At 35.7% G+C, this 26,357-nt stretch overlaps 4 protein-coding genes across 7 annotated transcripts; 2 read left to right on the top strand and 2 right to left on the bottom strand.

Moving 5' to 3' along the window:
* Positions 1-2,396: 2,396 nt before the first annotated feature.
* LOC111006356 (putative sugar phosphate/phosphate translocator At3g11320) lies at positions 2,397-7,235 on the top strand. Of its 3 annotated transcripts, XM_022278247.2 has the most exons (7): positions 2,397-2,571; positions 2,789-2,991; positions 4,204-4,671; positions 5,260-5,363; positions 5,472-5,700; positions 6,689-6,858; positions 7,007-7,235. In XM_022278247.2, exons 1-6 carry the CDS (start codon positions 2,520-2,522, stop codon positions 6,839-6,841), a joined length of 1,209 nt encoding a protein of 402 aa, XP_022133939.1. In that variant the 5' UTR covers positions 2,397-2,519; the 3' UTR covers positions 6,842-6,858; positions 7,007-7,235. The 3 variants fall into 3 exon arrangements, with proteins under 3 accessions (XP_022133939.1, XP_022133940.1, XP_087978590.1); XM_022278248.2 differs by having other exon boundaries at positions 2,400-2,571; positions 4,237-4,671; positions 6,689-7,235; XM_088122464.1 differs by having other exon boundaries at positions 2,403-2,571; positions 6,689-7,235.
* An 884-nt stretch (positions 7,236-8,119) lies between these two features.
* On the bottom strand, positions 8,120-10,591 carry LOC111006716 (LIM domain-containing protein WLIM2b). The gene is made up of 6 exons (XM_022278790.2): positions 10,340-10,591; positions 9,890-10,094; positions 9,163-9,262; positions 9,035-9,069; positions 8,833-8,922; positions 8,120-8,560 (listed from the first exon to the last, which is right to left on the bottom strand). The coding sequence occupies exons 2-6, from the start codon at positions 10,022-10,024 to the stop codon at positions 8,351-8,353; spliced, it is 570 nt and encodes a 189-aa protein (XP_022134482.1). The 5' UTR covers positions 10,025-10,094; positions 10,340-10,591; the 3' UTR covers positions 8,120-8,350.
* A 4,617-nt stretch (positions 10,592-15,208) lies between these two features.
* On the top strand, positions 15,209-18,486 carry LOC111006349 (laccase-4). Its single transcript, XM_022278231.2, has 6 exons — positions 15,209-15,330; positions 15,416-15,567; positions 16,515-16,759; positions 16,855-16,983; positions 17,070-17,993; positions 18,091-18,486. The coding sequence occupies exons 1-6, from the start codon at positions 15,247-15,249 to the stop codon at positions 18,219-18,221; spliced, it is 1,665 nt and encodes a 554-aa protein (XP_022133923.1). The 5' UTR covers positions 15,209-15,246; the 3' UTR covers positions 18,222-18,486.
* A 1,209-nt stretch (positions 18,487-19,695) lies between these two features.
* Positions 19,696-25,002, bottom strand: LOC111006348 (flocculation protein). 2 transcript variants are annotated; one of them, XM_022278230.2, is made up of 5 exons: positions 24,291-24,431; positions 24,132-24,174; positions 23,823-23,938; positions 21,589-21,829; positions 19,696-21,280 (listed from the first exon to the last, which is right to left on the bottom strand). In XM_022278230.2, the coding sequence occupies exons 2-5, from the start codon at positions 24,147-24,149 to the stop codon at positions 19,940-19,942; spliced, it is 1,716 nt and encodes a 571-aa protein (XP_022133922.1). In that variant the 5' UTR covers positions 24,150-24,174; positions 24,291-24,431; the 3' UTR covers positions 19,696-19,939. The 2 variants fall into 2 exon arrangements, with proteins under 2 accessions (XP_022133922.1, XP_022133921.1); XM_022278229.2 differs by lacking the exon at positions 24,132-24,174 and having other exon boundaries at positions 24,291-25,002.
* Positions 25,003-26,357: the final 1,355 nt, after the last annotated feature.

Here is a 26,357-nt window from a genome sequence, read left to right as displayed (position 1 = left end):
TCCAATTGGAGGAAATAGAGGGAGTAATTGTGGAATTATTAGAACCTGAACTCCAAAAGGAAGTAACAATAATTATGGGTTCTTAAATCTCACTTGGATCTTTAGAACATCGTTGAAAGTTCTCCTTTTGTGCTCGAACCAAATATTCCAAATACCCTATATTATATTATTTGACTACAGTGCCTTGGCCTTTTCCCCTAAACTAGCGCCACAAAGTCAGGAAAGGCGGCCATTCTCTGCAACCTAGGGTAGATCATCTGAACACTGAAGTCAAGCCAGAATTGTGAATACAACTGTCTGTCTTTGTGAGATCTTCTACAAAGTGAGTACCAATTCGGTTGGAGATGGAATAGTAGGAGAACTTAATCATTTGTGCTAGTGATTTTGATATTTTTAGGATGCTTTGATTTCCATAGTTCACTTAGAAGGAGTTGCTAGTAATCTGCGAGATTGACAAAGAAGGATTTGTAGGAAAATAGAACACAAGACTCACAGGAAGGGCTCCAACATTGATAAATAGAAAAGTTTTGAGCCTTTTAATCTATGAAGGCGAGGAAAAAATTGAGCAAGGAGAACCTGTAGTCCACGTACCCAACCAAAATACCTTACTATAGATCCATCTTCCAATCAAAATTTGGTATTCTAGAAAAACTGACTAGATAAATTTGCCAAGGGTAACTTGGGGCTGCTGGAAGAGGCTTCTCAACAAGGGAAACTCCAAAGCCACTTCATAAGCAACAACACCTCATTATTTCTAAATATATTCCCAAAGCTAAGTGCTTCAAACTCTCTCAGACATGAGACTTTAATCCAATTAGATAAATGAAAACCTTCAACTTTATGCTTACCTTCCCAAAAGAGATTTCATCAATACATTTGGCATTAATAATGTGGATCTAGAAAATCGAGAGAAAGTAGGTAGGTATACTAGGAAGCACAACCTCAAGCCAAAGTAAGTCTACCTCGTCTGGAATCAAGGAGATTCTTCCACTTCTAAATCAAGGAGTATCGTCAGTATTTATTCATCTGGTAGAAAAATGGTTCGAAATTGGTTGTGCTTGTTTAGAAGGAGGTGTGTTACATAACTTTTTATTTTTCACCCAAGATTCCTTCCCATAGTCTATTTTCAATAGTTCTTGAGTGTTAGAATTATTCTTACACGCTAGACGATGATATCACAATATGATCCAAGTCAGGAGCAAGATATCACATTGTTATCCATATCAGGATTCAAGTTTAACTACAGTCCCTTGCCGTCAGTATTGTTGTCAACTTATTAGAGCTCTGATTCCAAGGCTTCGGATGGCATGTCTTTGTTTTTTCTTACATTGTTCTGTTTCGACGGCACTAAAGATTTTGATGACCATTTGATGTTAAGCTTGATTAGTAGTCTGCAATGGCAGAATATTGATTTCAGTTTTGGGTGTGTTTTTAAACTCGAGATTTATTTTGATTACAAAATTGGTCGCTTGCATTTGATAGTCCTCTTGCCTCAGTTGTAGAAAATCAAAGCCCATGTGATCTTCGGTGGCAAACCGAAGGTCTGTCTCAATCCCATTGCCAATCAATCAACATTCATCGGGTCGGATCTTATAAACAGTTAAAAGGTTGTTTGGGTTGACCATATATACAGACACCCATAACGACAATTGCTATCACTGTTTTTTTCATTAGGAACCAAATCACCCTTAATTATACCACATCAAATCAAAATTAAGTTGAAAAATTATTTAAAGATTAAGCCCACTGGAAGATAAGTTTAGTTAACTCTACTGATTAAGACATATATTATCCATCAAATAATTCTTACAAAATCAAATAATCAAAATAAGTTTAAATCCGAACAAATAGATGATGGATGCCATCACCATTAAACCCACAAAAGTTGGTACCAATACAATTATACAACTAGGTCGGTCTTGTTAAATGAATTAAATTTATCTAATCTATTAACGGTCGAGTGGGTTGGTGGTTTATTCATCTTTCTGATGGTATCAGAGCGGAGGTTTTATATTCGAATCTTACGTTGTTGTCTCGTCCTCATTTATTATAATTTTCATTTGTTGGATCTTTCAGCAATTATCCAACCCCACAAATTTTTTTCAAGGAAACGAGTTAAAAATGAAAATTTTCCTCGTAATTAATGATCCAAGCATCCAAAAGTACTCAACTTGGAACTTGTCGAGAAATGTGGGCTGCATTCATTATGATATTCTCGTTTGTGTTGGCGGATCCCACCATACCCTCCTTAATCCTTGTCGACATTGCCACGGTAGAATGAATATTCCATAGGATTTTCTGATCCGCTCACTCTCCTCGTTGCAAATTCTCACTATCTGACAGGCCCCATCAGAACCAGCCTATAGCATCTCGCCACGTATGAAGTCTCTGGCAGTACTAGCCGACCACACCACTGCCCCTTAGAAATTAGAAATTAGGGAGTCCAGCCTTCGGACACAGCCCGACGGCGACGGCCACTCGGCGGATGTTGAAGTGAGATCAGACCACTTTCCTCACAGATGACACAGATCTTACTAATTTCATCTTCTGCAATACTTTCCCCCTTCAACAGTATCCACCATCATCTCTCTCTTGTTTTTTACTTGCTTTCCCTTGTAGTTTTTGTTTGTTTGCTGATTAAATCATTCGCTCTGGGTCATCGAGATCAAGCCAGAAGATCCCAATTCTCTGTTTCTTTTTGGTGTTTATTAGTTTTATGTGCTGATTGTTGGTAATTCCCAAGAGATCATTGTGGAGTGGTGATTTTCATTTTGGGTGTTTGTTTCAGAGAGGAAGCAGCGATGGAGCAAGACATTAATTTGTTCCTCAAGACAACATGTGGGTCATGAATCGTCGCTGTTCAAATCTCGAAGCAAAAGTGGGTTTAGAAAATTTAGAGCTTCCAGTTCGACAGCAGGAAGTTATGGCGGATCTGCAGAGATTTCTAAAGGTCAACCGACGCCATGGCTTTCCACATGGCCAAACACACAGGTTACAATTACTTATCTCTCTCTCGAAAATTTCAAATGATCTTTCTTTCCACACCACTACGCTTCTCAGATCCTCTGATGGAAGAAAAGTAGGAGCCTTTAAGTAAGGTCAACTGCACCAAATACAAATATGGATCTGCCAAATTCTTGTGAAATAAGTTCGCAGTTGCTTTTTCAATTTGATGAAAGAAGTCGCATAACAAAAGACAACTTTATGTCATTAAATTGATATTTATTTTTGAACTTTTGATAAGTAAATACTAAGTTTCATAATAAATATATTAATTAAAAAACTATGAATCTTACTATATCACTCAGATTCTTTTAATATAGAAAAAAAGTCTAAATTTTAATTGCACATTTAAGAAAAGTATTCAATAATAGTCCCATACCCACAAGCAACGAGTTAATTGAATTGGTATGAGTACGTCTATTTCCACTTGTTGAAAGAAGAAAATAGGCCCAAAAAGCCCAATAAATTAAATATCCTTTCCTTATTATTGATTATTTTAATACTCTTTGTTAAACATTAAAAATCTAGTATTTGATTGTTTCGTTTTCATATATTAGAGGATGTGGGCGTTAGAGGTGTCAAAAAAAGTTGTAAAAAGTTGGGTTGGGTGCTTAAAAATGAGGTTTTAAAATATAAATAAGAAAATATTTTTTGATATAGAGTGATTTTTTAGTTTTTAATAGGAAACAGAAACAATAATACGAAAAAATAGAAACATGTTTTATCTGAATTTTCTTAAAAATTTTTAGAAAGTGGGAATTAAAATAATAATAAGGCAAATAAAAAAGATTGTGAAATAGAAGAGGATTGGCGGATTCCCCCTTGGGTTGGCTCACAATCTCAACGCATTTTCCTAAGCTTTTAAAAAGGGAAACTGTGTGTGCGGAGGCACATTCATTGCTCGTCGTTCATCCTCAAAACTCGACCTTCTTAACACAATTTAAACGCTTCTGTTTCATTCTCTCTCCCTCTGTAACGCATTCTCTCTTTATCGCCAAATCCCCCAAGGCCCCGTTTCGTTTCTGTTAGATCCCTGCAGCTGTTGCAGGCTGCAATCCCCATTCTTTCCCTTTATCTATATTCTGTTCTATTGGGGGTATACAACTACATTCAGGCCAATGCCCAGATCCCTGCTCTGCCGGAAACTAACAGATACTCCTCCACTTAACTCAACCCTCCATTTCTGTTTAAAAATCACAGACTTTTAATCAACACCCACCTCCCAAAATGAAGGGTACGAGTCGTTTGTTCACGATCGGCCTCGTTGCCGCCTGGTACTCCTCCAACATTGGGGTCCTCTTGCTCAACAAGTATTTGCTCAGCAACTATGGTTTCAAGTACCCGATCTTCCTCACCATGTGCCACATGACCGCTTGTTCTCTGCTCAGCTACGTCGCTATTGCTTGGTTGAAGGTCGTCCCTCTTCAGACCATTCGATCTCGCATCCAATTCTTCAAGATCTCTGCCCTCAGCTTTATCTTCTGCATCTCCGTTGTCTTCGGCAACATTTCCCTTCGCTATTTGCCCGTCTCTTTCAACCAGGCTGTTGGAGCAACCACCCCATTTTTCACCGCGGTTTTTGCTTACCTGATGACCTTCAAGAGGGAGGCTTGGCTCACTTATGTCACTCTCATTCCTGTTGTCACCGGGGTTGTCATTGCCAGCGGGGTATGAACTCTCTTCTTTTCTATATATTTCCCACTATTTTCTTTGTTGCTGTTTTCATGCCAATTTCCATCTTTCTTCTAACAATACTCTAAAATTTGGTCTTCTATTCTTTATGAGTTTATGCAGTTATTTTCGTTAAACTAGATAATGTTAATTTTAACGGCGAAACAGTTCCACAGATACCCTTTATTCTGTTCTTATGCATGTATTCTGGAGTGGAGGGAGGTGATTTCTGTACCCGTTTACCTGTGAACAAGATATCCGAATGGGAGCGGAATACTCTATTTGGAAATTGAGGTTTAGGATCTTATTTATTTGGACTTGAGCTGGGATTATCCCTACTTAGCAGTGTATCAGTTTAATGAAGCTTTCTGTTTGTTAGTCGAGGAAACCTTTTCAGTCTTCTATTAGTTTTTGTTTGTTGGAGATTTAAGGGTAGACCGACGCCATTGGTGGTGTCTGTGCTTCTTTGGTCACTGCGTTATTTTTTCTCAATTTCTTATCTGTTTTCCTGTTGTTCTCCCATTTCGTCAAAATAGTATGGAAATAAAGAGGGTAATTGCCTCTGTTGTTCTTCCATGGCAACAGGGTGAACCGAGTTTCCATCTATTTGGGTTTCTTATATGTGTTGCAGCTACCGCTGCAAGAGCTCTCAAATCGGTGCTCCAAGGAATTTTGCTTTCTTCAGAAGGGTATGAATATTTCTTAAATTTCTCTTCTATTTGATATCATTGTAGTTCTTTTTAAAAGATAAGTTGTCAATTATCTAATTTTCTTAAACGGCCTTTAATCTTATCCAGAGAGAAGCTGAACTCCATGAATCTCCTTTTGTATATGGCTCCTATGGCTGTTGTTTTCTTGCTCCCTGCAACACTTATTATGGAAGATAATGTGGTTGGTATCACACTAGCTCTTGCGAGAGATGATATCAAAATCATCTGGTACCTTCTCTTCAATTCGTCACTAGCATATTTTGTAAATCTGACCAATTTTCTGGTCACCAAACACACCAGTGCGCTGACCCTTCAGGTAAATTTCTATTTTTCTTGTATACTGATGCTTGCTATTGTTCAGAATACGCCTGAGTTTAAGTTAAAACTTATTTAGAATCTTATTTTATGGAACTAGTTCGCTGTCCAACTTTGTGTCCTTGATTGAGACATTGACTGCACTGACGGAAAAAAAACTATGATTTCATTGTTGAAGTGAAACACGATTGTCAAGTTTCTTGTCAATGGACAAAAGGTCAAAGTTTTTATTAGATCATTCCAAAAGTATAAATTGATAGATTACTCATTTGATATGTTCTCAATACTTTCCATTTTGTGTGAGGTGGCTATCTAACACATGAACTATTAATACTAAATGAGAAGGAAATATCATTGTAGAGTCTTTTCATTTTGCTCTGATACTATGTTATTTCACTAGTAGAGTCAAAGATTAAAATGACATCTAGATATTGTAAATTTAATGTATTTGATATATCTGCAGCAGTTTTTCTTATTTGTTGTATTTGGGCAATTGTTTCCTAGCTTATCCTATGGCTGGGGCAAATCCCAAATGGTTTTCTATGAATGGTTATTGATTGAACTAGAAGACCGTGACCAACTATTGGGTTTGGGATTTTCTGTATTGGATGAAGCGGGAGCTATTTCTGATTTCCTTAGATAAGCACAGTCCTACTTTTCTATTGAGCTAGTGTGGGTAAAGGGATGCACTCGTAGGGATCAACCTCCAGATTCCTGAAAGGTTGAATCTCTAGTTTGAGTATTGTTAGAGGCTGTAGTTTCTTTGCGTCAAGCCTTAACATCCCACTTTTTATGCATTGATACAACCAATCAAGGTCGACAGCCATGTTTTTGGTAGCAGCAAGTTCAAATTTGTCATTTTTTTACTCAAGTCCTGTCAATGCCAGGGTTCACATGGGCCTGCATGAAACTTCCAAACTTACTCTGTTTCTTATGTCTCTGTTCCACAGTTCATGCATGAATTCTCATTCGTTTTCTGACTCTTTCAGGTACTAGGAAATGCAAAAGGGGCTGTAGCTGTCGTCGTGTCCATTTTAATATTTAGAAATCCCGTCTCTGTTACTGGAATGTTCGGTTACACACTCACGGTCATGGGAGTTATTCTCTACAGCGAAGCGAAGAAACGAACAAATAAGAGTTGACTATGCCAAAGCTCAAAGTGAGTTGCCATAGTTTGTTTTGTTTCCAAATCAATGGAAAACGTGCTTGCAGCTAAGGGCACCAAGTAGTAGTGGCTGCATTGCATGCTTAGCAATTGGTGCCATAAAATTTTTGGTCTTGTTTTCATATGTTTGCTTTTATCTCAGAAGCATAGAAAGGCGGCTTCTTCTATTGTATTAGCAACAAAGGGAGGGAATAGTTTAGGAATAGAAAGTGAAATAAGTGACACAGCATAACTCTCTGTAACTCAGCTATGGAGAAATATTCTCATTCTTTTAAGGATCAGGAGGAGGCATTGTATAATTGGGTGACTACACAATCATTTTGCTGCTAACATTTGTTATATTGTTAATTAAAGAGAACCATTCATAGCTCTGCTCTTAGCATTCTCTCTCTGTCCTCTCCTCTTCTTGTTTGATGCATATTCTTATTCTACTCACATTGTCACTAATATTACAGAAAAATATGAGTAGAACATTTGGAAAAGAGAGGAGAATAAAATCTTTAAAAGTGAAGAAATGGGAGCTGACCCAGGAGAGAAAATGAGGAGCGTTACCGAACAAGCAAATTAGAACATAAAAACTAAAGAACTTTACCTCATCAATTAAATAACATGGTATGTATCATGTCATTTTCTTGGAGGTGAATCGTGACCAATTTAAAATTATTTCTCAATCTCATTTTCTTGGAGGTGAATCGTGACCCATTTAAAATTATTTCTTAAACTTTGAAGATTGAAAGACAACAAAGGAACGACGCTGTAACTCTTTATAAAGGTAATTAAAAATGAGAAATATTTAAACTTCAATTGAATTATATTCATCACATATTTCTTTCTAGTTCTTTTTTACTTCTCTCACAGTTTAAAATTATGTGCTGCTTCCACTTTTACTTTGAATAAATGCTTTCTTACTAATTTTTCTGTCCACGTATATTCCACCATTACACTGATAAAATGAATATTAATTACATGTTGTATCAGAGTTATAAGTAGTTTAGAAAGAAATATTTTGTAATTATTTCCAAAAACACGTGTCTGAATGAGTCTGGTACAATAATGTCACCATAATAAAAATTTAATTCCAGCGTATAATTGCATCCCACCCTTTGACCCTTTTTTCCCCATTTTTGGGCACTCAATCTGCAGCTTTCTGGGCTTACAGGAAGGTGAAGAAAGGCTTAAAGAAAGATGGAGAGTTCGGTAAACCATATATAAGGTTTTTTAATGCAAGGAAACAGAATGCATAATGCTCAACATGTGAATATGCAAGTTCTGTAAACCATATATAAAGTTTCCACCTCAAATATCGATCAAAAGCAACAGTTTGGCCCAAACAAACACACAAGCCGAAATGATGGTAAATATATATATATAAATTTTTCCTTTCCCTCTTCCCATCTCAAAACCATAAATTTTTAAGTTAAACACATTAGGTATATAGAGAGTTAGGCCCGAAACCGTGAATAATGATGATGCAAGGATTAGAACTTCAAGCTTCGGGAACGGAGGCAGCGGTACGCTTCATGGATGCAGACTTGATCAGGTGGTTGTAGCTTCCCTTTTCCTTGAAAAGCTGGGAGAAGTGGTGTTTGCAATATAGAATACCCTCTAGAGCTGCATAATTTGATGGGGATATAGCACACCCTCCATGAGAGCACTTGAAACAGCACTTGTGAAAGCATTGGCTTTCAACTGTTACCTGCAAGTATTTGTAATAACGAATTCGTCTAAAATGCTCTACAAACTTTGCAAATATCAAATTTATGAATCAATAGCCATGGATTTGATGCATTTTTTTTTCTCTTTTGATGTGGGGTTGTTGGAAAAATGGTAGCGCACGCCAAAACTGATATCTAAAATACCTCTATCCTTTCAAAAGTTTCAATACTATCCTTGAACTTTCATAACCGTTTCAAATATATCCATCGAGCAAAAATTTGTTATTTGTCAAGATCTCACTAAGTGGTTTACCTTCTCCAGTGGATAAACAGTTTTACCACAAGTAGTACATTTGTCTTGAGTCCCAGAAAACATGCCAGCAGCTTTGCTAGGTGATCTAGTCTGAAACCAATTATTGGTTACAAGAATCAGTTGCAATACACAGCATAATTTTATGTCCTTGTGGAGAAATCTCCTCAAGATCGAATCATAACAAATTACAGCAGGAAATTACCAGCTCTGGGGTTAACTTGTCGGCTGACTTTGCAGCTGTTGAAAACAAAACTCAAAAACAATTAAACATAAAGCAAAATTTTTGTGAAGTGAAACATCAAGTTTTCCGGAAAGAAGACAAGAACGTACGTGATTGGAAGTTCTTGTTGAAGTTTCCTGTCTCTTTGAAGAGCTGCTCGAAATGAGGCTTGCAGTACAGAACACCTTCCATTGAAGAATAATTGCTCAGCTGAAGGCAAGCAAAGAACAAGGTCAAACAGTAAGATAGATTCCAATCTTCATAACAAAAACAACCTTCCAATCCTTCCAGAAAAACTCGCAATCATCCGGTACAAGACCGAAAGTCGTTAAATTAGATTTTTTAGCTCCTATTTATTGTTTAATTGCCATGTCCCAATTGTAACCATAATTTGAAACCTTTGATGTAACTCCTATACTTTGTTGTGTTTACTTGTGATATACCAGCAGATGGACACTTGAGACACAAGTTGATACCAAATTTTAAACATCCTTTACAAATAGTTTGGCAAGATACATTATATTCCCTGTAAATTGGGCAGAAAGCAAAAACTCAAGATAGATGTATCTTTGTTAAGAATACAGTATAAATAATTAAATAGACCATAACTTATCAACTTAAGTGTTTTTGGATTAAGTGGTAATTTAATACGGTATCAGAGCTTCTGAACTCAAACTCCAATAACGTCATCTCCTTCCTTCCAAATTAATATAATAGTCACTCGTCGGATCTCATGTTAAGAATACATATAAAACAATAAAATGCACCATAGCTTCTCAACATAAACTTTTGAGATTAGAGGTGATTAAGAAATCTTATAAACAAAGTGCAATATACCTTTAGAGTTCCTTTGCAATGGGTGCATTTGAAGCAAGACTTATGATAGATAACTCCATCGGCAGAGAGCTGCTCCACAGGGTAGACAGTCTTCTCACAGGCCTTGCACTTTATTAGTGTGCCAGTGAAAGACATAGCTAAGCCCTTGGAATTAGATCCGACCCCTTTTCCACCCAACCCTCGCGCCTAACTTCCCCTCTCTGTCCTGTTAGATAAAAAATAGATGCCCCTCAAATCATCAGAGAGAGATTAACATTAAACTTCCATCACCCATCCATAACTGGAATACAAAATTACAATGAACAAACATGAATCTCATTCCAATAAACCCAGAAATCAGACTGTTTAACAATGGAAGAAGGCGACAAAGATCTTAAGAAAAAAAAACAATCATGATCTGGGATGTGAGAGCTGGGAAATGTGAAACAAAATTGAGATAAAATCGCATACCTGAGATTAGGGGCTGTAGAAATGGTGGATCTGCGAAGAACAGAGCCAAATTAATGAACCCCAAAAGCGTTAGCCTCAGAAAACTCGAGGGGGGAAGAAGGGGCGGCCGGAGAGGGGAGAAATATAGAGGAGAAAATCAAAGGGGATCGGATTGGACCCCCTTTTGCCGCAGGGTAGTGGAAGTTTTATGTTCGAATTTGGGACAAAGAATTGTTACAAAAATAGAATTGAAAAGAAGATTTATTCTTTAGTGTCTGTGATTACAACGCATTAGAAATAATTTAATGAAAAAGATAAAGGGGAGATGAGGTTGCCAAAAATTGTGGCCCACCATGAATTTGGCTGGTTCAACGACCGAGTTTGCTGTTACGCGCCATGGCCGTTGACTCCATCCATCCACATCATACATTCTAAAATAAAAACTCTCCATTTCTTTAGGCTTCTTCCACACCATATCAACTCTGAAATAACCTCTCAAGTATATAAGTTACCATAATACTCATTAATTCGTCGGTAATTCTCAACTTTACTTTTAGTGCGTTAAATATTCTCAATTAATAAAATCTATCTTTTCCAGTGATATGTCTAAATTAGATCAAAATTGGTTAATGAAATAATGTGATACAAGTGTTTTTTGTTAACAAGATTTTAGCATTAAAATATTAAGAACCAAATTGAGAATTGACTAAAAGATTAGAGATGATGTAGTATATTTAACCTAATATTTATTACCTAAATAAATGAAAAATATTTATGTTATTCAGTTTATGGGGAGGAGATGAAACCATCCTATATTTCTTTTTGAATAAATGATTCACTCTCGTTATAAGTTATAACTTATAACTAAAGAATAGTGAAATTTCAGCATAAATTAGAATGTATTTTCATAAAGTCACAATTCTATTCTTTCTAAAGATAACATAGGTGTGAATCTTCAATATATTGGAGTTTAAATTTGATCTGAATACTGAAGTTCTTTGTAACGTTGTAAAGTTTGTTTAACTCTTTGCGCAGTTTCATAATGTTCTTCACCAACGATTCGAGGTTGTAGCATAGTTGACGTTGAATCTAAAGGATCTACTGCTGGATAGATACCTTTGGCAGCTAATCCTCTTGATAGTACGGTAGTAGCATCCAAATGATTTCTTTTTTTTGAAAAAATTTCAACTTTTTTACTTTATTTGAAGATTCATATTTATTTTATAATAATGATGTAAATATCTCAAAGAAATTTGTAGTCATCCTACCAATTTAGATAAATCAACTAATGCCAATCTGAGCTGAGAATAGTGGAACTAGAAACACCTATATGCCACAAAAAAAAATAGTAAGTTATATATTTTACTAAAAAAAAAAAGACAAATCTATTCATTTAAACAGGGTTAAAACATTAATAACTTTCTTTTAGGAGTCAAAAGTTATAATTGTTTCACGTTTATAATGTTTGTATGCTAAAGATGGTAATAAACTGAGATTATTAAAATTAGTTCAGTTTCCATTTCAAAATTGGTTTCAGTTACTTTCATCCACCTTTGGGTTGAACTTATGCCCCTTTAAGGAGAAAGAAAAAAGAAAGAAAAAAAAGCATAAAATAGGTATATAAATTTTACTGGGGTAATATTTTAAGCATTTAATTATAGTCATACATCTTAAATCATCTAACCTTAAAAGTTTTTTTTTTCTTTGAATCGACCTAAAAATTTAAGTTGAAGGATTATTGTAAATTTAATAACTTTTAACACTCTTTCAATATAGAATGCAAGACCTCGGTTATGGATAAAATAAAATAAGATCGAGAGAATGAACCAAAGTCGACAAATAACAAGTTAGAGGCTTGTTCACGACTAAAAAGAGTTAAAATACACGAGTTGTAGCTCATGGGCCGACCTGCTTATGGCTCTGTTTGGTCAACTGTGTGGGTTGACCCTGCCCACGGGTCGGTCTGATCAGCCTTTGATCGACCAATCTGTAGGATGACTTGTCCACATGCTAGTCTAGTTGGTCCTTGGTTGACCAGTCGAGGCTAACCTGCCCACAGGCTAGTCTGGTTGGTCATCAGCCAACCAATCAAGGTAGACCAGCCCTTTGGCCTGCCTACAAGCTATTCTTGTCCGCTTTGGGCCATGATCCATATAAGTTAACCAACGCCGAAGCTCTCGGACAAAAGCAATAAAGATACCTTGAATTGAAAAACTCCTAAAAAGATATAAAGACTAAGGAGTGATAAGAAGACTGATAAATTCAAGATCCCAATTTAAGAATTCAAAAGAGGTCATAAGATGTCCCAATAATTCTAAGTTTTCCACTCTATAAATAAATACTGAATACTCAAAATAACTCTAAGTTTTCCACTCTATAAATGAATACTGAATACTCAAAATTGAGGTATTCTGAGAAACCCTAATTTGATGTTAATTAGCTTCATACAAATTTCGATTCTAACTAATTAAGCATTGGAACAATGGGCACCTAGCACCACACCGGTGCGTTATTATGTTGGTTTTGCAAGTTATATCGATTCTCCTTTTGTGTGATATGTGCTAATTCCCCTCAACCAAGTTTACGCAATCAACAACCTCAATACAACATGTTACATATATCACCACTAAACAAGATAAAAGTTATTGAATGACAATAAATTTAATAATTTATAAATATTGAGCGGTTCCATTTTCTTATTATAATTTTGTCCAATCCCAGAGGTGATTAATGAGATTCAATCGAATATTATTTGGTCTGGATTGATTTTATTTTTGTCAATTTCTTAAAATTGTATTAAAAAAGAAAAGAAATAGAAATTTAAGAATCTACCTATTCTATTTCTTAATAGGTGGTTTGATGAGGTTGTATTTGTTATTATGAAAACTAATGCACTAAGGACTTATAATAATATTTTATAAAAGTGGTTGGGAAAGTAAAAATAATTTAAAAGCTATTGTGCGAAATGAAATGAAACTGTACTAAAAAAATGAAATGAGACTAAAATTAAAGAGATATATTCACAAATAATACTTTATTATCATTATCAAAAGAAAATTCTGAATTATTAAATTTCCGTTGGCTCATCTGAATGTAAACTAGAGCCACTAACCAAACTAATTCAGGTAGATTTCAACTTAATCGAAACATAAACCAATTAAATATAATCAAGCAAACTTATAATCTAATTTAGCATTGATAATTTGGGTTGGGTTGATCAAATTCTTCTTCTTTTTTTTTTTCTTCTTGTTTGTGTTCAGCAATTACAAAGTTGTTCGTGGAAGATCAAACAATTGATTTTAGAAATGCTAAAAATTATTTTATCCATTAACTTAGGTTCGAATTAACGGTTGATCAAACTATTTAGTACCCATTTATTTGGGATATTATAATCATATTGTATGAGAGACTTATCTATCTCTAATTTTTTAAAAATTTTGTGTGTATTTATTTATTGTATATATAATTGTTTAAAGCATTTGCTGTTAGATGTATTTTAATTTGATTTTGTTGTAACTTCCTACAACTGTTTGACAGAGATTAATATTCAACATGGAATTCTTTTTGCCTCTTCCTCTCAACAAATGCACCCAATATATATATTTTGTAGGGTGGGGAATGGGGTGTGAACTTGAACGATAAGGATGTGTTTTAACCGATTAAATTATACTTTAACTTCAATGAATACTAGTATGGTTTATTTGTCTCTAATTTTAATTCCTTCAAATCATATTGTTAAAAGATCTATACAATGATTCTTCTACTTCAAATTATATTTCATTAAATGACATAAAGAAATCATGTTAACATTCGAATAATGAAACGAATAAAGTATAATGTTTAGGGGAAAAAAGATTAAAGAATATTACTAACGGAAAAATAACTGTGAGAGAGACTTCTGTGACATATGAAAATAAGAAAAAGTTGGGACTTCCCTTTTCAACCACTCTCCCAGAAGCAACGAAAAACAAAAATGGAAAAAACAAAAAGATTTATATGGTAATAAGGAAAATATGGGTTAAAAAGAAAGAGAAAGAAAGAGGAAGAGTAATAAGAAAGGAATGGTAATGTAAACTAATAATGGGTTAGTTAAAGTAAAAGATGATAGAGAGGTTGGGAGTTACACGCCATGAGGTGATGTCGATGAATATATATAACGAGTTTTCAATTTTATCGAAATGTCAATAGAAATAGAAATATTGATAATAAAAAAATTAAAAATTTATTAAAAGCAAATCTTAATTAATAAATGAACCCTATTTTACACTGTCTAAATAAATTGAAACTCTTATCAGTAATAACCCTAATTATATCATAGGCAGAATATGTCCAAATTAAAATTTATGGATCGATGGATTAGCCAAAACCAAAAAGGGGTGGCTGCCTAGAATGAGAGAGACAGATGGGTGGGAGCAGCTGCAAAGTAGGTTTCAACTTGGGACATAAATGTAAAATCAACTGAAAATGGCTACCATACCCACAATTTATGCAAAAGGCTATTATTATTAGTATTATTATTAAATAGTTGTTTAAGTGTTAAACTCGACTGCTTGCACGTAATCTCGTATAAAACAGGGCTACACCTTAGTAGAATCTGATCAAATAAGTTCTCAAGACAAGCAATCGAAATTCACAACATGGTGTTTTTTTTAATGTATTTATAGACATTTGATACCTTGGTCTAGTCTTTTATTAGGATTGAAGTCTGAGTGAGGTCTTAAAAAGTATGACTCATTAGGTATGAGGTATTATACTTGAAACCTTCCATAGAAGATCGATTTACATGACCATCCAATAATAGTATTTTTAAAATGTTGAATTCTATGTCTCACCTGCCATGTTAAAAAGGACATCACATCCAAGTTTCTTGCTTTATAAACTTGATGCAAGGCCACCACTAGCCAACTATTAATCAGAGAGAAAGAGAGATGAGAAACATAATTTTGATAATTATTATAGCCTTGTCTGGTGCCGCTGTTGTTGAATCTCTTGTTCGTCATTACAACTTTATAGTAAGTTTCAATCTTCTTCTTCTTCATTTTTCATCAATGATAAAAATATTATAGGAATTTACGAAATTGTGTGGTGCAACTACAGGTTATGTTGAAGAATGAAAGGAAGTTGTGTGAAAGCAAGTCTATTATGACGGTAAATGGCCAGTTTCCGGGACCAACTCTATATGCAAGAGAGGATGATACTATCACTGTTAGAGTCACCAACCGAGCTCACCACAATCTTACCATCCACTGGTCTGAATTATATAACAACTAAATGTTTGATCCCAATGTCCATTTAGTTTCTGTACTTTAAAAAATTACTAATAGATATCTATGGCTCTCTTGAATAATCATTGAAGTCTTTGTTTCAGTTTTTAAAAATCATGTGTTCTTTGTTTGTTATATAATTCTTTATAAATATTTTCAAAATCTAGGTAAAATAATAAAAAAAAAATCTACATAATAGCTTGGTATCGCAATCTATTAATTCTTTATAAATATTTTCAAAATCTAGGTTAAAATAATAAAAAAAAATCTACATAATAGCTTGGTATCGGAATCTATGAAGAAATGATCTAATTGATCAACACGCACAATGAGGACCATATCCATACGATTTTGCACTTCTCGACCAATTGTAATTATTTCGTTATTTTAAGTGGTTATTCTATTATGATAATAGGAAGAACTTATTATTCTTAACGATTCAAGAGTTCTTAGCTATACAACTTAAGCGATCCAATAAAAAAAATTTCTATTATTTTATTAACTGATTTGTGTATAGGATTCCATTGGCCCTATGGTTGAATCTTCAAACAATACATTTAATCAGCATACTATATATGGTTGAGACTTGACACAAAATTAAACCTGTAAAAACTTATCAAAAACAACTTAAAATACAATGACTAAATAGAATATAATTCTAAAAGTCCACATTATAATGATTAAATTGCCCGAGTTTAATATATGAATTATTTAACTTACTTAATATTTAGAAATTTTCTTTTTTTAACTACAATATGTAAGAGTCGAGTATTGAACTCACAGTCTATTAGAAATATATGTCAATTACTATATATGTCAATTACTGTTGAATTATTAACAATATACTTTTGGAAGAGTTAAAAAAATTGATGTGACAAAGTTGATGAAATAAATTTATAATCTAATACCAAAATTTTGGTGAATAATGACAGGCATGGGGTCCGGCAACTCGGAACCGGGTGGGCCGACGGACCGGCGTATGTAACACAGTGCCCGATTCAGCCCGCCCAAAATTTCGTCTACAATTTTACTCTCGCCGCCCAAAGAGGAACTCTTCTATGGCATGCTCATATATCTTGGATCAGAGCCACAGTTCACGGCGCCATTGTCATCTTCCCCAAGCTCGGCGTTCCGTACCCTTTCCCCAAACCTCATAAAGAGAAGATCATTATCTTAGGTCACTTGGGTTTTCGAAATTTCAATCAAATACATGAATCTGATTCACAGATTACAACATCGATCTTAAAACTTCTGTTGCTCGTGCTCTCATAGGTGAATGGTGGAAAGCCGATGTGGAGGCCATTGTCGACGAGAGTACAAAATCGGGTCTGCCGCCGAACGTATCGGACGCCCACACAATCAACGGCCACCCAGGCCCTGTTCCCGGCTGCGCTACCGACGGTGAACAAATTCCCAAAATCCCCCAAAATTGCTCTTGAATTCCGATTGTTTTTCAAATAACAAGGAGATCCCATTTGGATGTGCAGGAGGAGGCTTCGTATTACATGTCGAAAGCGGAAAAACTTATCTTCTCCGCATCATAAACGCAGCACTGAACGAAGATTTCTTCTTCAAAATCGCAGGCCATGATTTCACCATTGTTGAAGTCGACGCCTCCTACACCAAACCTTTCAAAACCGACACCATTTTCATAAGCCCCGGCCAGACCACAAACGCCCTTCTCACAGCCGACAAATTTCTCGGAAACTACTTGATTTCAGCCTCCCCTTTCATGGATGCCCCTGTTCCAATCGACAACTCCACAGCCACAGCCCTTCTCCGATACAAGGGAACCCTCCAAAACTCCCCCACTGTATTGACCCAAATTCCACCTCAAAACTCGACCCATTTAACGGATCGATTCATCGACTCTCTTAAAAGCCTCAATTCACAGAAATACCCAGCGAAGGTCCCGCTGTTCATCGACCGTGCTCTGTTTTTCACCATTGGGGTTGGGGTTAATCCTTGCGAGACTTGCGTCAATGGAAGGAGAATCGTGGCGGCGGTTAATAATGTGACGTTCGTGATGCCCAAAATCGCGATTCTTCAATCGCATTACTACAAAATTGGAGGGGTTTTCACAGAGGATTTTCCGGGGAATCCGCCGTTTGTTTATGATTATACGGGTCACCCGCCGGCAAACATTCAGACTACGAATGGGACGAAGGTTTATAGGCTGCCTTATAACTCGACGGTTCAATTGGTGATTCAGGACACTGCTGTGATTGCCCCTGAGAGTCATCCTGTACATTTACATGGGTATAATGTGTTCGTGGTGGGGAAGGGATCGGGGAATTTCGACCCGATTGAGGATCCAAAAGGGTTCAATCTTGTTGACCCGGTTGAGAGGAACACTTTTGGAGTGCCGAATGGGGGGTGGACTGCGATTAGATTCAGAGCAGATAACCCAGGTGAAGAGAAAGCTTGTTCCCCTGTTTCGTGTTCTTCTTCTTTGGTTGAAAACTTTGAAATTATTTTGTTTGAACTCCATTTTTTTTTTCTTTTCAGGTGTTTGGTTCTTGCATTGCCATTTGGAAGTACACACGACGTGGGGACTGAGAATGGCGTTTCTGGTGGAAAATGGAAAAGGCCCAGACGAGTCTTTGCAGCCGCCGCCCAGCGATCTTCCTCGGTGCTAGGTTTTGTTCTTACTCTGTTTTCAAAGAGCTTCAAAAAAAGGAAGCGGATTCACTAAGTGAAGATTGAAGAATAAACAGTAGTTTCCTTGTTTGATGGTAATGGAATGTGAAGAATTGCTATATGAGGATTGATCTTATGTTTGATTTATTCATTTCTAGTTTTATGTCAAAATGGGTATTTTTATTTATTTTAATTTTTTGAGTTAACCGGGTGGAAAATTGAACTTTTGAAAATAAAAGTGGCCATTGTTTTGACCAATTGATATATATTTATCACAAAATTAAATTAAGAAACAATGTACCTTTGAATTTTAATGTACCATTTAGCCCACCTACACCTAAATAATAATCTGATCAAATGATGTGATCCTCCTCCTATAATTGTTGAACCTTTTTTTTTTAATACAGGTAGAGGTACGGACCTCTTAATTTGAGATATGTATCGATTACACTGAGTAATAATTATTGAACTTAAAAGAAAAATAATAGTTAGCCTTTGAATTTTAATATATATATATATATATATATATATATATATATATATTAATGTCTGTTGAGCTCCTTTATTTAAAAAACAAAACTTTTGAACATCTAATATTGTGCAGGTCTAATCCATGTTTACAAGAAAGAAAGGAAAAACATGAACTATTAGTTTTGAGTAAAGTTTCTTTAAAGATTTTAAATACTTGTGTGATATGTTGGTTGTAATACTCAAGGATATTCTTGACATAAATATCTAGATTTACTAGTGTATTAGACATAAAATTGAAAATTTCAAAAGTATTAAAATTTTGTTAAGGTACCAAATTTTAGACGTTTGAGAAATATATATATGAAGATCAGCGTACTTCACATGCACCTTTATACGACTTGACTTCGCTATCGTTCATGACTTTATTGTGATCGACCTAAAATGTTGTATTCCTACCATAAAATAATGCCGATTATCTAGTGCTAGAAGAGGCACGTAATCTGGAAAGCAACCTAAAACTAAAAGTTTCTTGCCGGAACTCGCACTTGCGTTCACGATCAAGAAATTGGTGATATTAATATCTCAACTCATTTTTCTTCCACACCAATTTCATGATTCTTGCAGCCTTTAATTTGACGAAAGAAAATGGAAATCTTGATTTTACTTTTCATTTTCATGTCACGCAATGATTAAAGCGTCGTTTCCAAATATGATAAAGGGGACCTAACTAGCGATGTTTGGCTTGTCTGTATAATATGTCATTGCCTAGTTTTTAGATGTGGAGCGAGAACAAAGTATTTGAAAACACTCTTGCAATCAACCATCACCAAACTCCAGACTGATGGCAGAATGAGATTCTGGAATCTGTAGCTCAGGATTTGATAGAATAACAGAATTTGATGTTTTCGAATTCCAAAGGATGTATCCCAAACAAACCGCACGTCAACACGAGTAAGTGTTTTTCTAATCTAAATAACTAGCATTCTTGTTGAAGACCTACGCTAACATGAACACTAGCCAAACCAATTAATTGAGAAGAACTCATACGCTAACATATACCAAGATAGGCAGTAAAACTATTGACGTACAAAAGAGAGAACGAAGAACTCACCAACCTCTTTTGGTGAATACCTATGCTAATTAGGACTCAAAATATAAAGGCAACCATATCTACATTTTACCAGAAGGCAACAAAAGCGACCAAGATCTACAAAGAAGAAACGAATGTATGTAGGTAAAATTTCTATCAACCAGACATCCTTTCCTTGGAGTGAGACTGCTCATTGCCACCATCAAAACAAGAGCTTTCTGAATCACTGCTGTCATCTGGATGGTCACTCAAATCGTCAATGTTAAATCTCTTCCCAACATTCTCACTTGTGGATTGCCCTGGAAGTGACACAATGCCAATAGAAGCAATACTGTTTGCAATTGCGTCGATGTCTCGTGCATTACTATACAGACCACGGCTTCCAGTTAAAAATATACCTTGACTTGCTTCTGTATCTGTTAGAACAACAGGGAGTACGTTCATCAACTGCGGGTTACCCTGGCTTGAACCACTGATGAGCAGACGCAGAGTCTCTCTAGCATCCTTTTCCACATCAGTAGCAGGTATCATTGGGTTCACTAGTTTAGGATGCAGTGGCGGAATGGAGGTTGAAATGGTAGGGCCCGCGCTAACAAGGTATCCTTGACCCGAAGAGCAAACATCAATTACAGGAACATGAACAATTGGATCACAGAATAAAGGAGTAAAGGTCGGGATCTGCTGAGAGGTTTTTAGAGGCAAATGGACCAATGGCTCTGGAAATAGAGCAGGGAAATCCACTGACGGAGCATCAACTAAATTCAAAGGTGATGCTGGAACCGACAAGTTTGCAGATGTAGTTACTGGCAACAGCGAAGGAAAAGGTGGAAGAGAAAATGAACTAATGGATGAGGTGGGGAGTTGAGAAGGTTCTTCCCTTCGCTGCAGAATTGATGATGCACCAGGAGGACACCAACAATAGTAAGGAGTAAAGAGAGGTGAAACTACACAAGGAGCATGAGATGAACTTGCGGGAGCTGGAGCAGCTAATTTTCCAAATGATTCCAAAATATTCGAGGGGGATAATGGATTACTTGAATCGGTATTTGGAGCTTCAGAATGAACACAAAATGCATCAGTGCCAAGCGATGAACCAACAATATGGTTGTCTAAGGCCAAGTTGTCTCCACGCCTCCTGAACTTTTCCCTAGCAGCATCTCTCAGAGAAACCAACGTCTTAGGAAGGCCTTCTTTAAATGAATTAGACCTGGGGCTAAGACTACCCTGGTGTGCAGAATTTGCTTTAACTGCTGGACTACCAGAATTTCTTGACCGCATAGATTTTGATGATGCAGATGATTGTCCAAAATGAGATGCCTGAGATAGTTCTCTTGTGGTATTTACCAAAGAATGCGAGTCTGCAGAACTAGCTGGATGGTGGCTAACAGTTGACTCCACAAGATAGGCACGAAGGCGTGTTGCAAAGCAACCAAGACGTGACTCACTGATTCCAGTCAATTCAGAAATAGAGGGTCTCCTTTGCAGTAAATCTTTCATCTGTGGAAAAGGAGAACCAACATAAGGATATATGCGACCAACCAATACACAAAAATTACTCTAAATATACATCCAGTCAGCACTAGAAACCCATGATTATGTATAGTATCAAGAAATAAATCACATAAAAGCTTTGCATGTTTCCCCCTACCAACATAATCTTCACACGAATAAGTGTTAGAAAAACATCTCCTATCTGAGAAACCCATCGAGCTAAGCACATCATATTATACATACCTTTTGAATCTGTAATTCAAACAACAGAACAACTACTTAGCATTAAGATCCCATGCAAGAAGTACAAATACCTTCAGAAGTAGTTCCATTCCCAAGAGCTTTGATTTCTCTGAGCACCAAAAATAGACATCTTGATCATTAGCTTTAATAACAAATGAACGCCCAGATTGATCAGATCGGATCTCATCAATTATAATGGCCGTACTGGACACTCTGTTGCTTAGAGTGAATAGTCTCTCCACGTGGCCATTATCCCCAATAAATGAGAGTCGAAAGTCGGATGATGGTACGATCATTAGATTTAAGTTTCCCCTGTGATATTTTGGAAAATAGATTGTTAGAAGGGAAAAAATCCAATATCTATGGTGACCAATCTAAATCTTAATAGTAAAATCAAAATAACAGAGGAGGTAAAAGAAATCAAGATAAGAGGACCAAAAAAGTCTGGAATAAAAAAAACCAAAATATTCATAAGATCCTTCGATTAAAGGAAAGATCCAGATAGCAGCCATGTATTCAATATCTATCTTATCTATCTATTTATAACCAGATCCTCACCGTCTAGAGTCCATTAAGTCAATTGAAATAACTTATTACTGCACTGCTAGAGTACACTAAACCACTACATCCTATCTTATTATTAGCTAATTTCCTATTGAGAACGCTATGAAAATTTTCAACCAACCTATCAAATAAAAGAACTAAGCAGCTGCCTAAGGAGATACTCACAGAAAGATACCAACACTCAACCAGGAGAAGCTTCGATACAAAGGGGTCAAGGTGTTCTTCCATTGTTATGACTCACTTTAAAACAAAACCTTAAATCTAACTCACCCTTCTAACAACAAAAACAATCACACAAGCTTTCTACATGGTGATTGACAATATATAAAAGCACAATTTTTTTTATATAAATAATAGAGTACAAATAAATATCAGCATCTGGTGATAAGCAAAAACTTTCTTCAAGAGAGAATAATTATAAAATCATTGCATTTCCTCCTAACAAACAGGTTAGGCTTATAAGGCTCTGATCAACAGAAAAGGATTCAACATATGTTGAAAAAAACAATAAGATAAATGGTGCTGGAAAGAGTAACAAGTTCTGAATAGTTAGAAAATTTCAGTAATTCAGCATACATCACATTCACACCCATTCCAAACAATTCCATTTCAATTAAGCTGCAATCCTATGCAACTAGAAAACAGAAGGAAGCTATTATAGTATAAGAGCATGAAACTACCTTTACTTCCTCATAATTCAGAGATCATAATAGAAAACGCCCACTTTACCTACAAACCAAAAGATATATTTATTGGGAAGAATGAACATTGTTACTGTTAACAAGCTAACATGTAGAGTCCTAAAATCTATAAATTGTTACTAATTACACACTTTCAAGTAACATTAGATGGTTATACCATAGAAGTAAAAGGACTACTACTAAAAATCCTAGTTAAACCCCACCCCACTAAAAATGATCAATAGGCTAGATATATATGGTCATGAGCATACACAAGAGTAAACATGAAAGGAAGCATGGCAGCTCCCCCTCCCTCCCCAGAAGAGTGGGGTCAGCATGGGGACTCACCCTACATGTGCTGGTGTTGCAGTATTTTATCATATAATAATTTATAAGGTTCTGTAAGGCAATATGAGCAAAAATGTTCGGTGAAAGAGCAATCATTAGACATCAAGCATCCCTTATAAAAGGAGAAGAAAACACCATGAACAAACGAATGATGTTTCAAAATAAATTAATTAATAAAAACTGTCCCACCTATGAATCCTAATAAAGTGAAATTAGTAAGGCAACTACTCAAATTTCAAAGTCATACAAATTCAAGCAAGAAACAAATACATTATACAAAGAAACAGGACAAGGAACTCAAAGTCGACAATTGCATTAAACTGGATAATCCTTTGGAAATTATGGTGGCAAGTCTTCTAATCTTTCAAGAGATAATCCAAAGAATGGATTATAAATGAACATTGCAAATTAGATTATTCTGAGTTATAATTTGGAAAAATGAAATACCATAGACCTTCTACTAAATAAAAAGAATTGTAAAATTGGCAGAGCACCAAGAGGCACCAAAGAAAATTTCTCATATCCTCGCCCCATTACAATGTTCTCAGTCAAACAAAATAATAGCTTAAAAAAATACCGGTTTAAACTCAACCAAGTAAATACATGCATCCCTTTCTTATTTTATTTTGCTTCTGATCAGAGGGACGCTTATACTTAACATTCAAGGACAATATAATAGGCAGGAGAGCACCAACAATCGCACCAATAATTACCTTGTAGTCGTCGGGCAAAGAAGTGATCCTCGCTTTTCAATTTTTCCAACACGAACCGAGACGAGAGGTATACAGAAACACCTTGCCAGAATGCCAACTTCAACCGGCTCAAAATGCTGAGTTACAAAGACAGAAGGATCGGATCAGGAAAAAGTATAACGAAAGACACAGAACTAGAGACTGTAGAACCTCATAACGACCATTAATCCAGCTTGTTAAAGACAGATTGTAAAACGACGAGGGAAGAACACTAATTGAAGCGATAGAAATAAAAATTAAAAAAAAAATCGTTCAATCTTTTTTACTCACGCCAAATACAGATTCCATGACATCTCCATCGGCACCAGGTTTCCTATGTAGAACCGCAGAACGAGCATGGAATATAAAGCAGTGAATTATCGTCGACAGTTAAAAATTCGCCATATATTAAAATTTCACAGATTAACCAATACATATTTAAGAACAAACCTGACTCAATTGGGCAAGAAGGCGATCCTCTGCTATGCCGCTTGACGTAGACATCTTAAGCAACGGCTTCAACCTTTCGTCGGCCCGACAAGCACCCATGACTTGCATATCAAGCGCCTGAAGCCACCGTATAACCCTATCTTCCCGATCGCTCTGCTGAAGCAACAGATCGCCATCTCCTTCATCAACAAGAATATCAGTCAACCGCTCCGTAAGATTAATCTCGTTGGTTGAAGCATGCGGACCACCAGAAACCTCGACACCATTAGACGAGTACCCGAATTCTTGCACGTTATCACGATCGGCACCATCGGCGCCATCGTTAACGTTGCTGGCAATCGACTCGTCTTTTCTAGGGTTTGACATCGAGAAACCTAAAAAAGCTTCGTCCAATGAGGAGAATATAGAAAAAAATTAGAGATTATCGCAGGTAGATTCAAAGTCCTGAGCTCTCCGTCGCACCGAAATTCACTTCCAAAACAAGCCGAACGCCACAAACACCACGAAGCAAATAGAAACGAAAGGGAAGAAATATTCAGAAGAGCAAACTGAAATCCGAGAGAATTTTGCAATCAAATCAGAAGACGAATCAAATATCAATCTCGCAATAAACAAATCAAACAGCAGAAGGCAAATGAAGAGAAGGAAAGGGTAGGCGTCGCAATGACCGACATATATAGAAGGCGAGAGGCAAGAGATGGATAGATATTTTGGTGGGTGTGTGGGGGAGGTAAAACAGACCTGCCTCGCGGACTTCAAGGGGGATATAAAATTCCGAAAATAAGACAGTTTGAGATCCGGTGAGCGATTGCATAGATCACACGTCAGCTGGGCCCCACGGGATTGTAGGGTTGACGGCCATCCGAGATCCACCCAGCGTTTTCGGAGGAGCCAACTGGCCACGTCATTGCTTATCCGTAAAACTGGCAGAGGCCCGTTTTGGAGAAGCCGAGAGGAGCAAAAACAAATTATTGATTCTTCAAATTATTGTTTTGCTTTTTTTTTCCAGTTTAAAATGAAAAGGACATGTAAAAATATAAAATTTCAAGCTCGCAATTATTTGATTTGCTTTAGTATTATTAAATTAAGTCGAAAAGTCTGCCTGCCTACCAAAAAAAAAATCAGAATGTGGGTCCCACGCTGTGTATAAATAAGCAAAAATGAACCGCTGCTGTAATAAGCCAAACCGGCCTGCCTATCCCAGCCCCCGCTCTAATCATAATATTTGGTTATATTTTAAATTTTGATCAATTGGTAACATTAAATAATTTGTAAAAAATTAGTAGCATAAGATAATGATAATTGACATGAATATGATTCAATTCGTAATTGATAGATATTAATAGTAAAAGTGATAGGGTTGTAAATTTAAATCTTCACTTTTTACTATCAACGTGAACATAATTTTAAGGCGATATATCTTATCAAAATGGGCATGTTTAAAAAAATAAAAAATAGAAAAAACCTGAAATCTTCATTAAAATTTGGAACTCTAATTTCTAATATTGAATTAAATTGATATGTTTATAATTTTTTATAAATAAAATAAACCAAAAATTAAAACTTATCGAGTTTTAGGATCATTGTTACAATGTAACCTATGATTTCCCAATATATCATACAGTGAAAAAGAGTGGGGAGAGGAAATGGTGGAATATGTGTTTTGCATAGAAAGAATATTCGGGCATGCGATGGGATGGTCATCGTCCTGGAAAAAGATATGCCTCTATATAGAATAAGTTTACAATATTAAACAAATGTCTCGTTTTGGTTCTTTAGCTTGTTTTAATTCTGAATTATTAAAATATTTATTTTAATTCCTAAACTCTTTTTTAAAAATAATTATTTTGATATTTTTATTAATAAATTATTTAACAAGTAAATACAAGAATTTAGAGGTCTATATCAACATGCAAATGCGGACATACCAGATGGAGAATAATTTGATAATAAATAATAGAAAGAACTAAAATTGTTATTATTTTAAAAATTTAAGAACTAAAATAAATATTTTAAAATTCTAGGACTAAAAAAATGATTTAAACTTAACTAAAATATGTATTTTGT

This window comes from Momordica charantia, assembly GCF_013281855.1.
Source record: "Momordica charantia cultivar OHB3-1 chromosome 4 unlocalized genomic scaffold, Mcharantia_2.0 BLBB01000004.1, whole genome shotgun sequence".
Classification (NCBI taxonomy): Eukaryota; Viridiplantae; Streptophyta; class Magnoliopsida; order Cucurbitales; family Cucurbitaceae; genus Momordica; species Momordica charantia.
The sequence above is the reverse complement of the archived record's forward strand: the minus strand, read 5'-3'. Positions and strand labels throughout refer to the sequence as shown.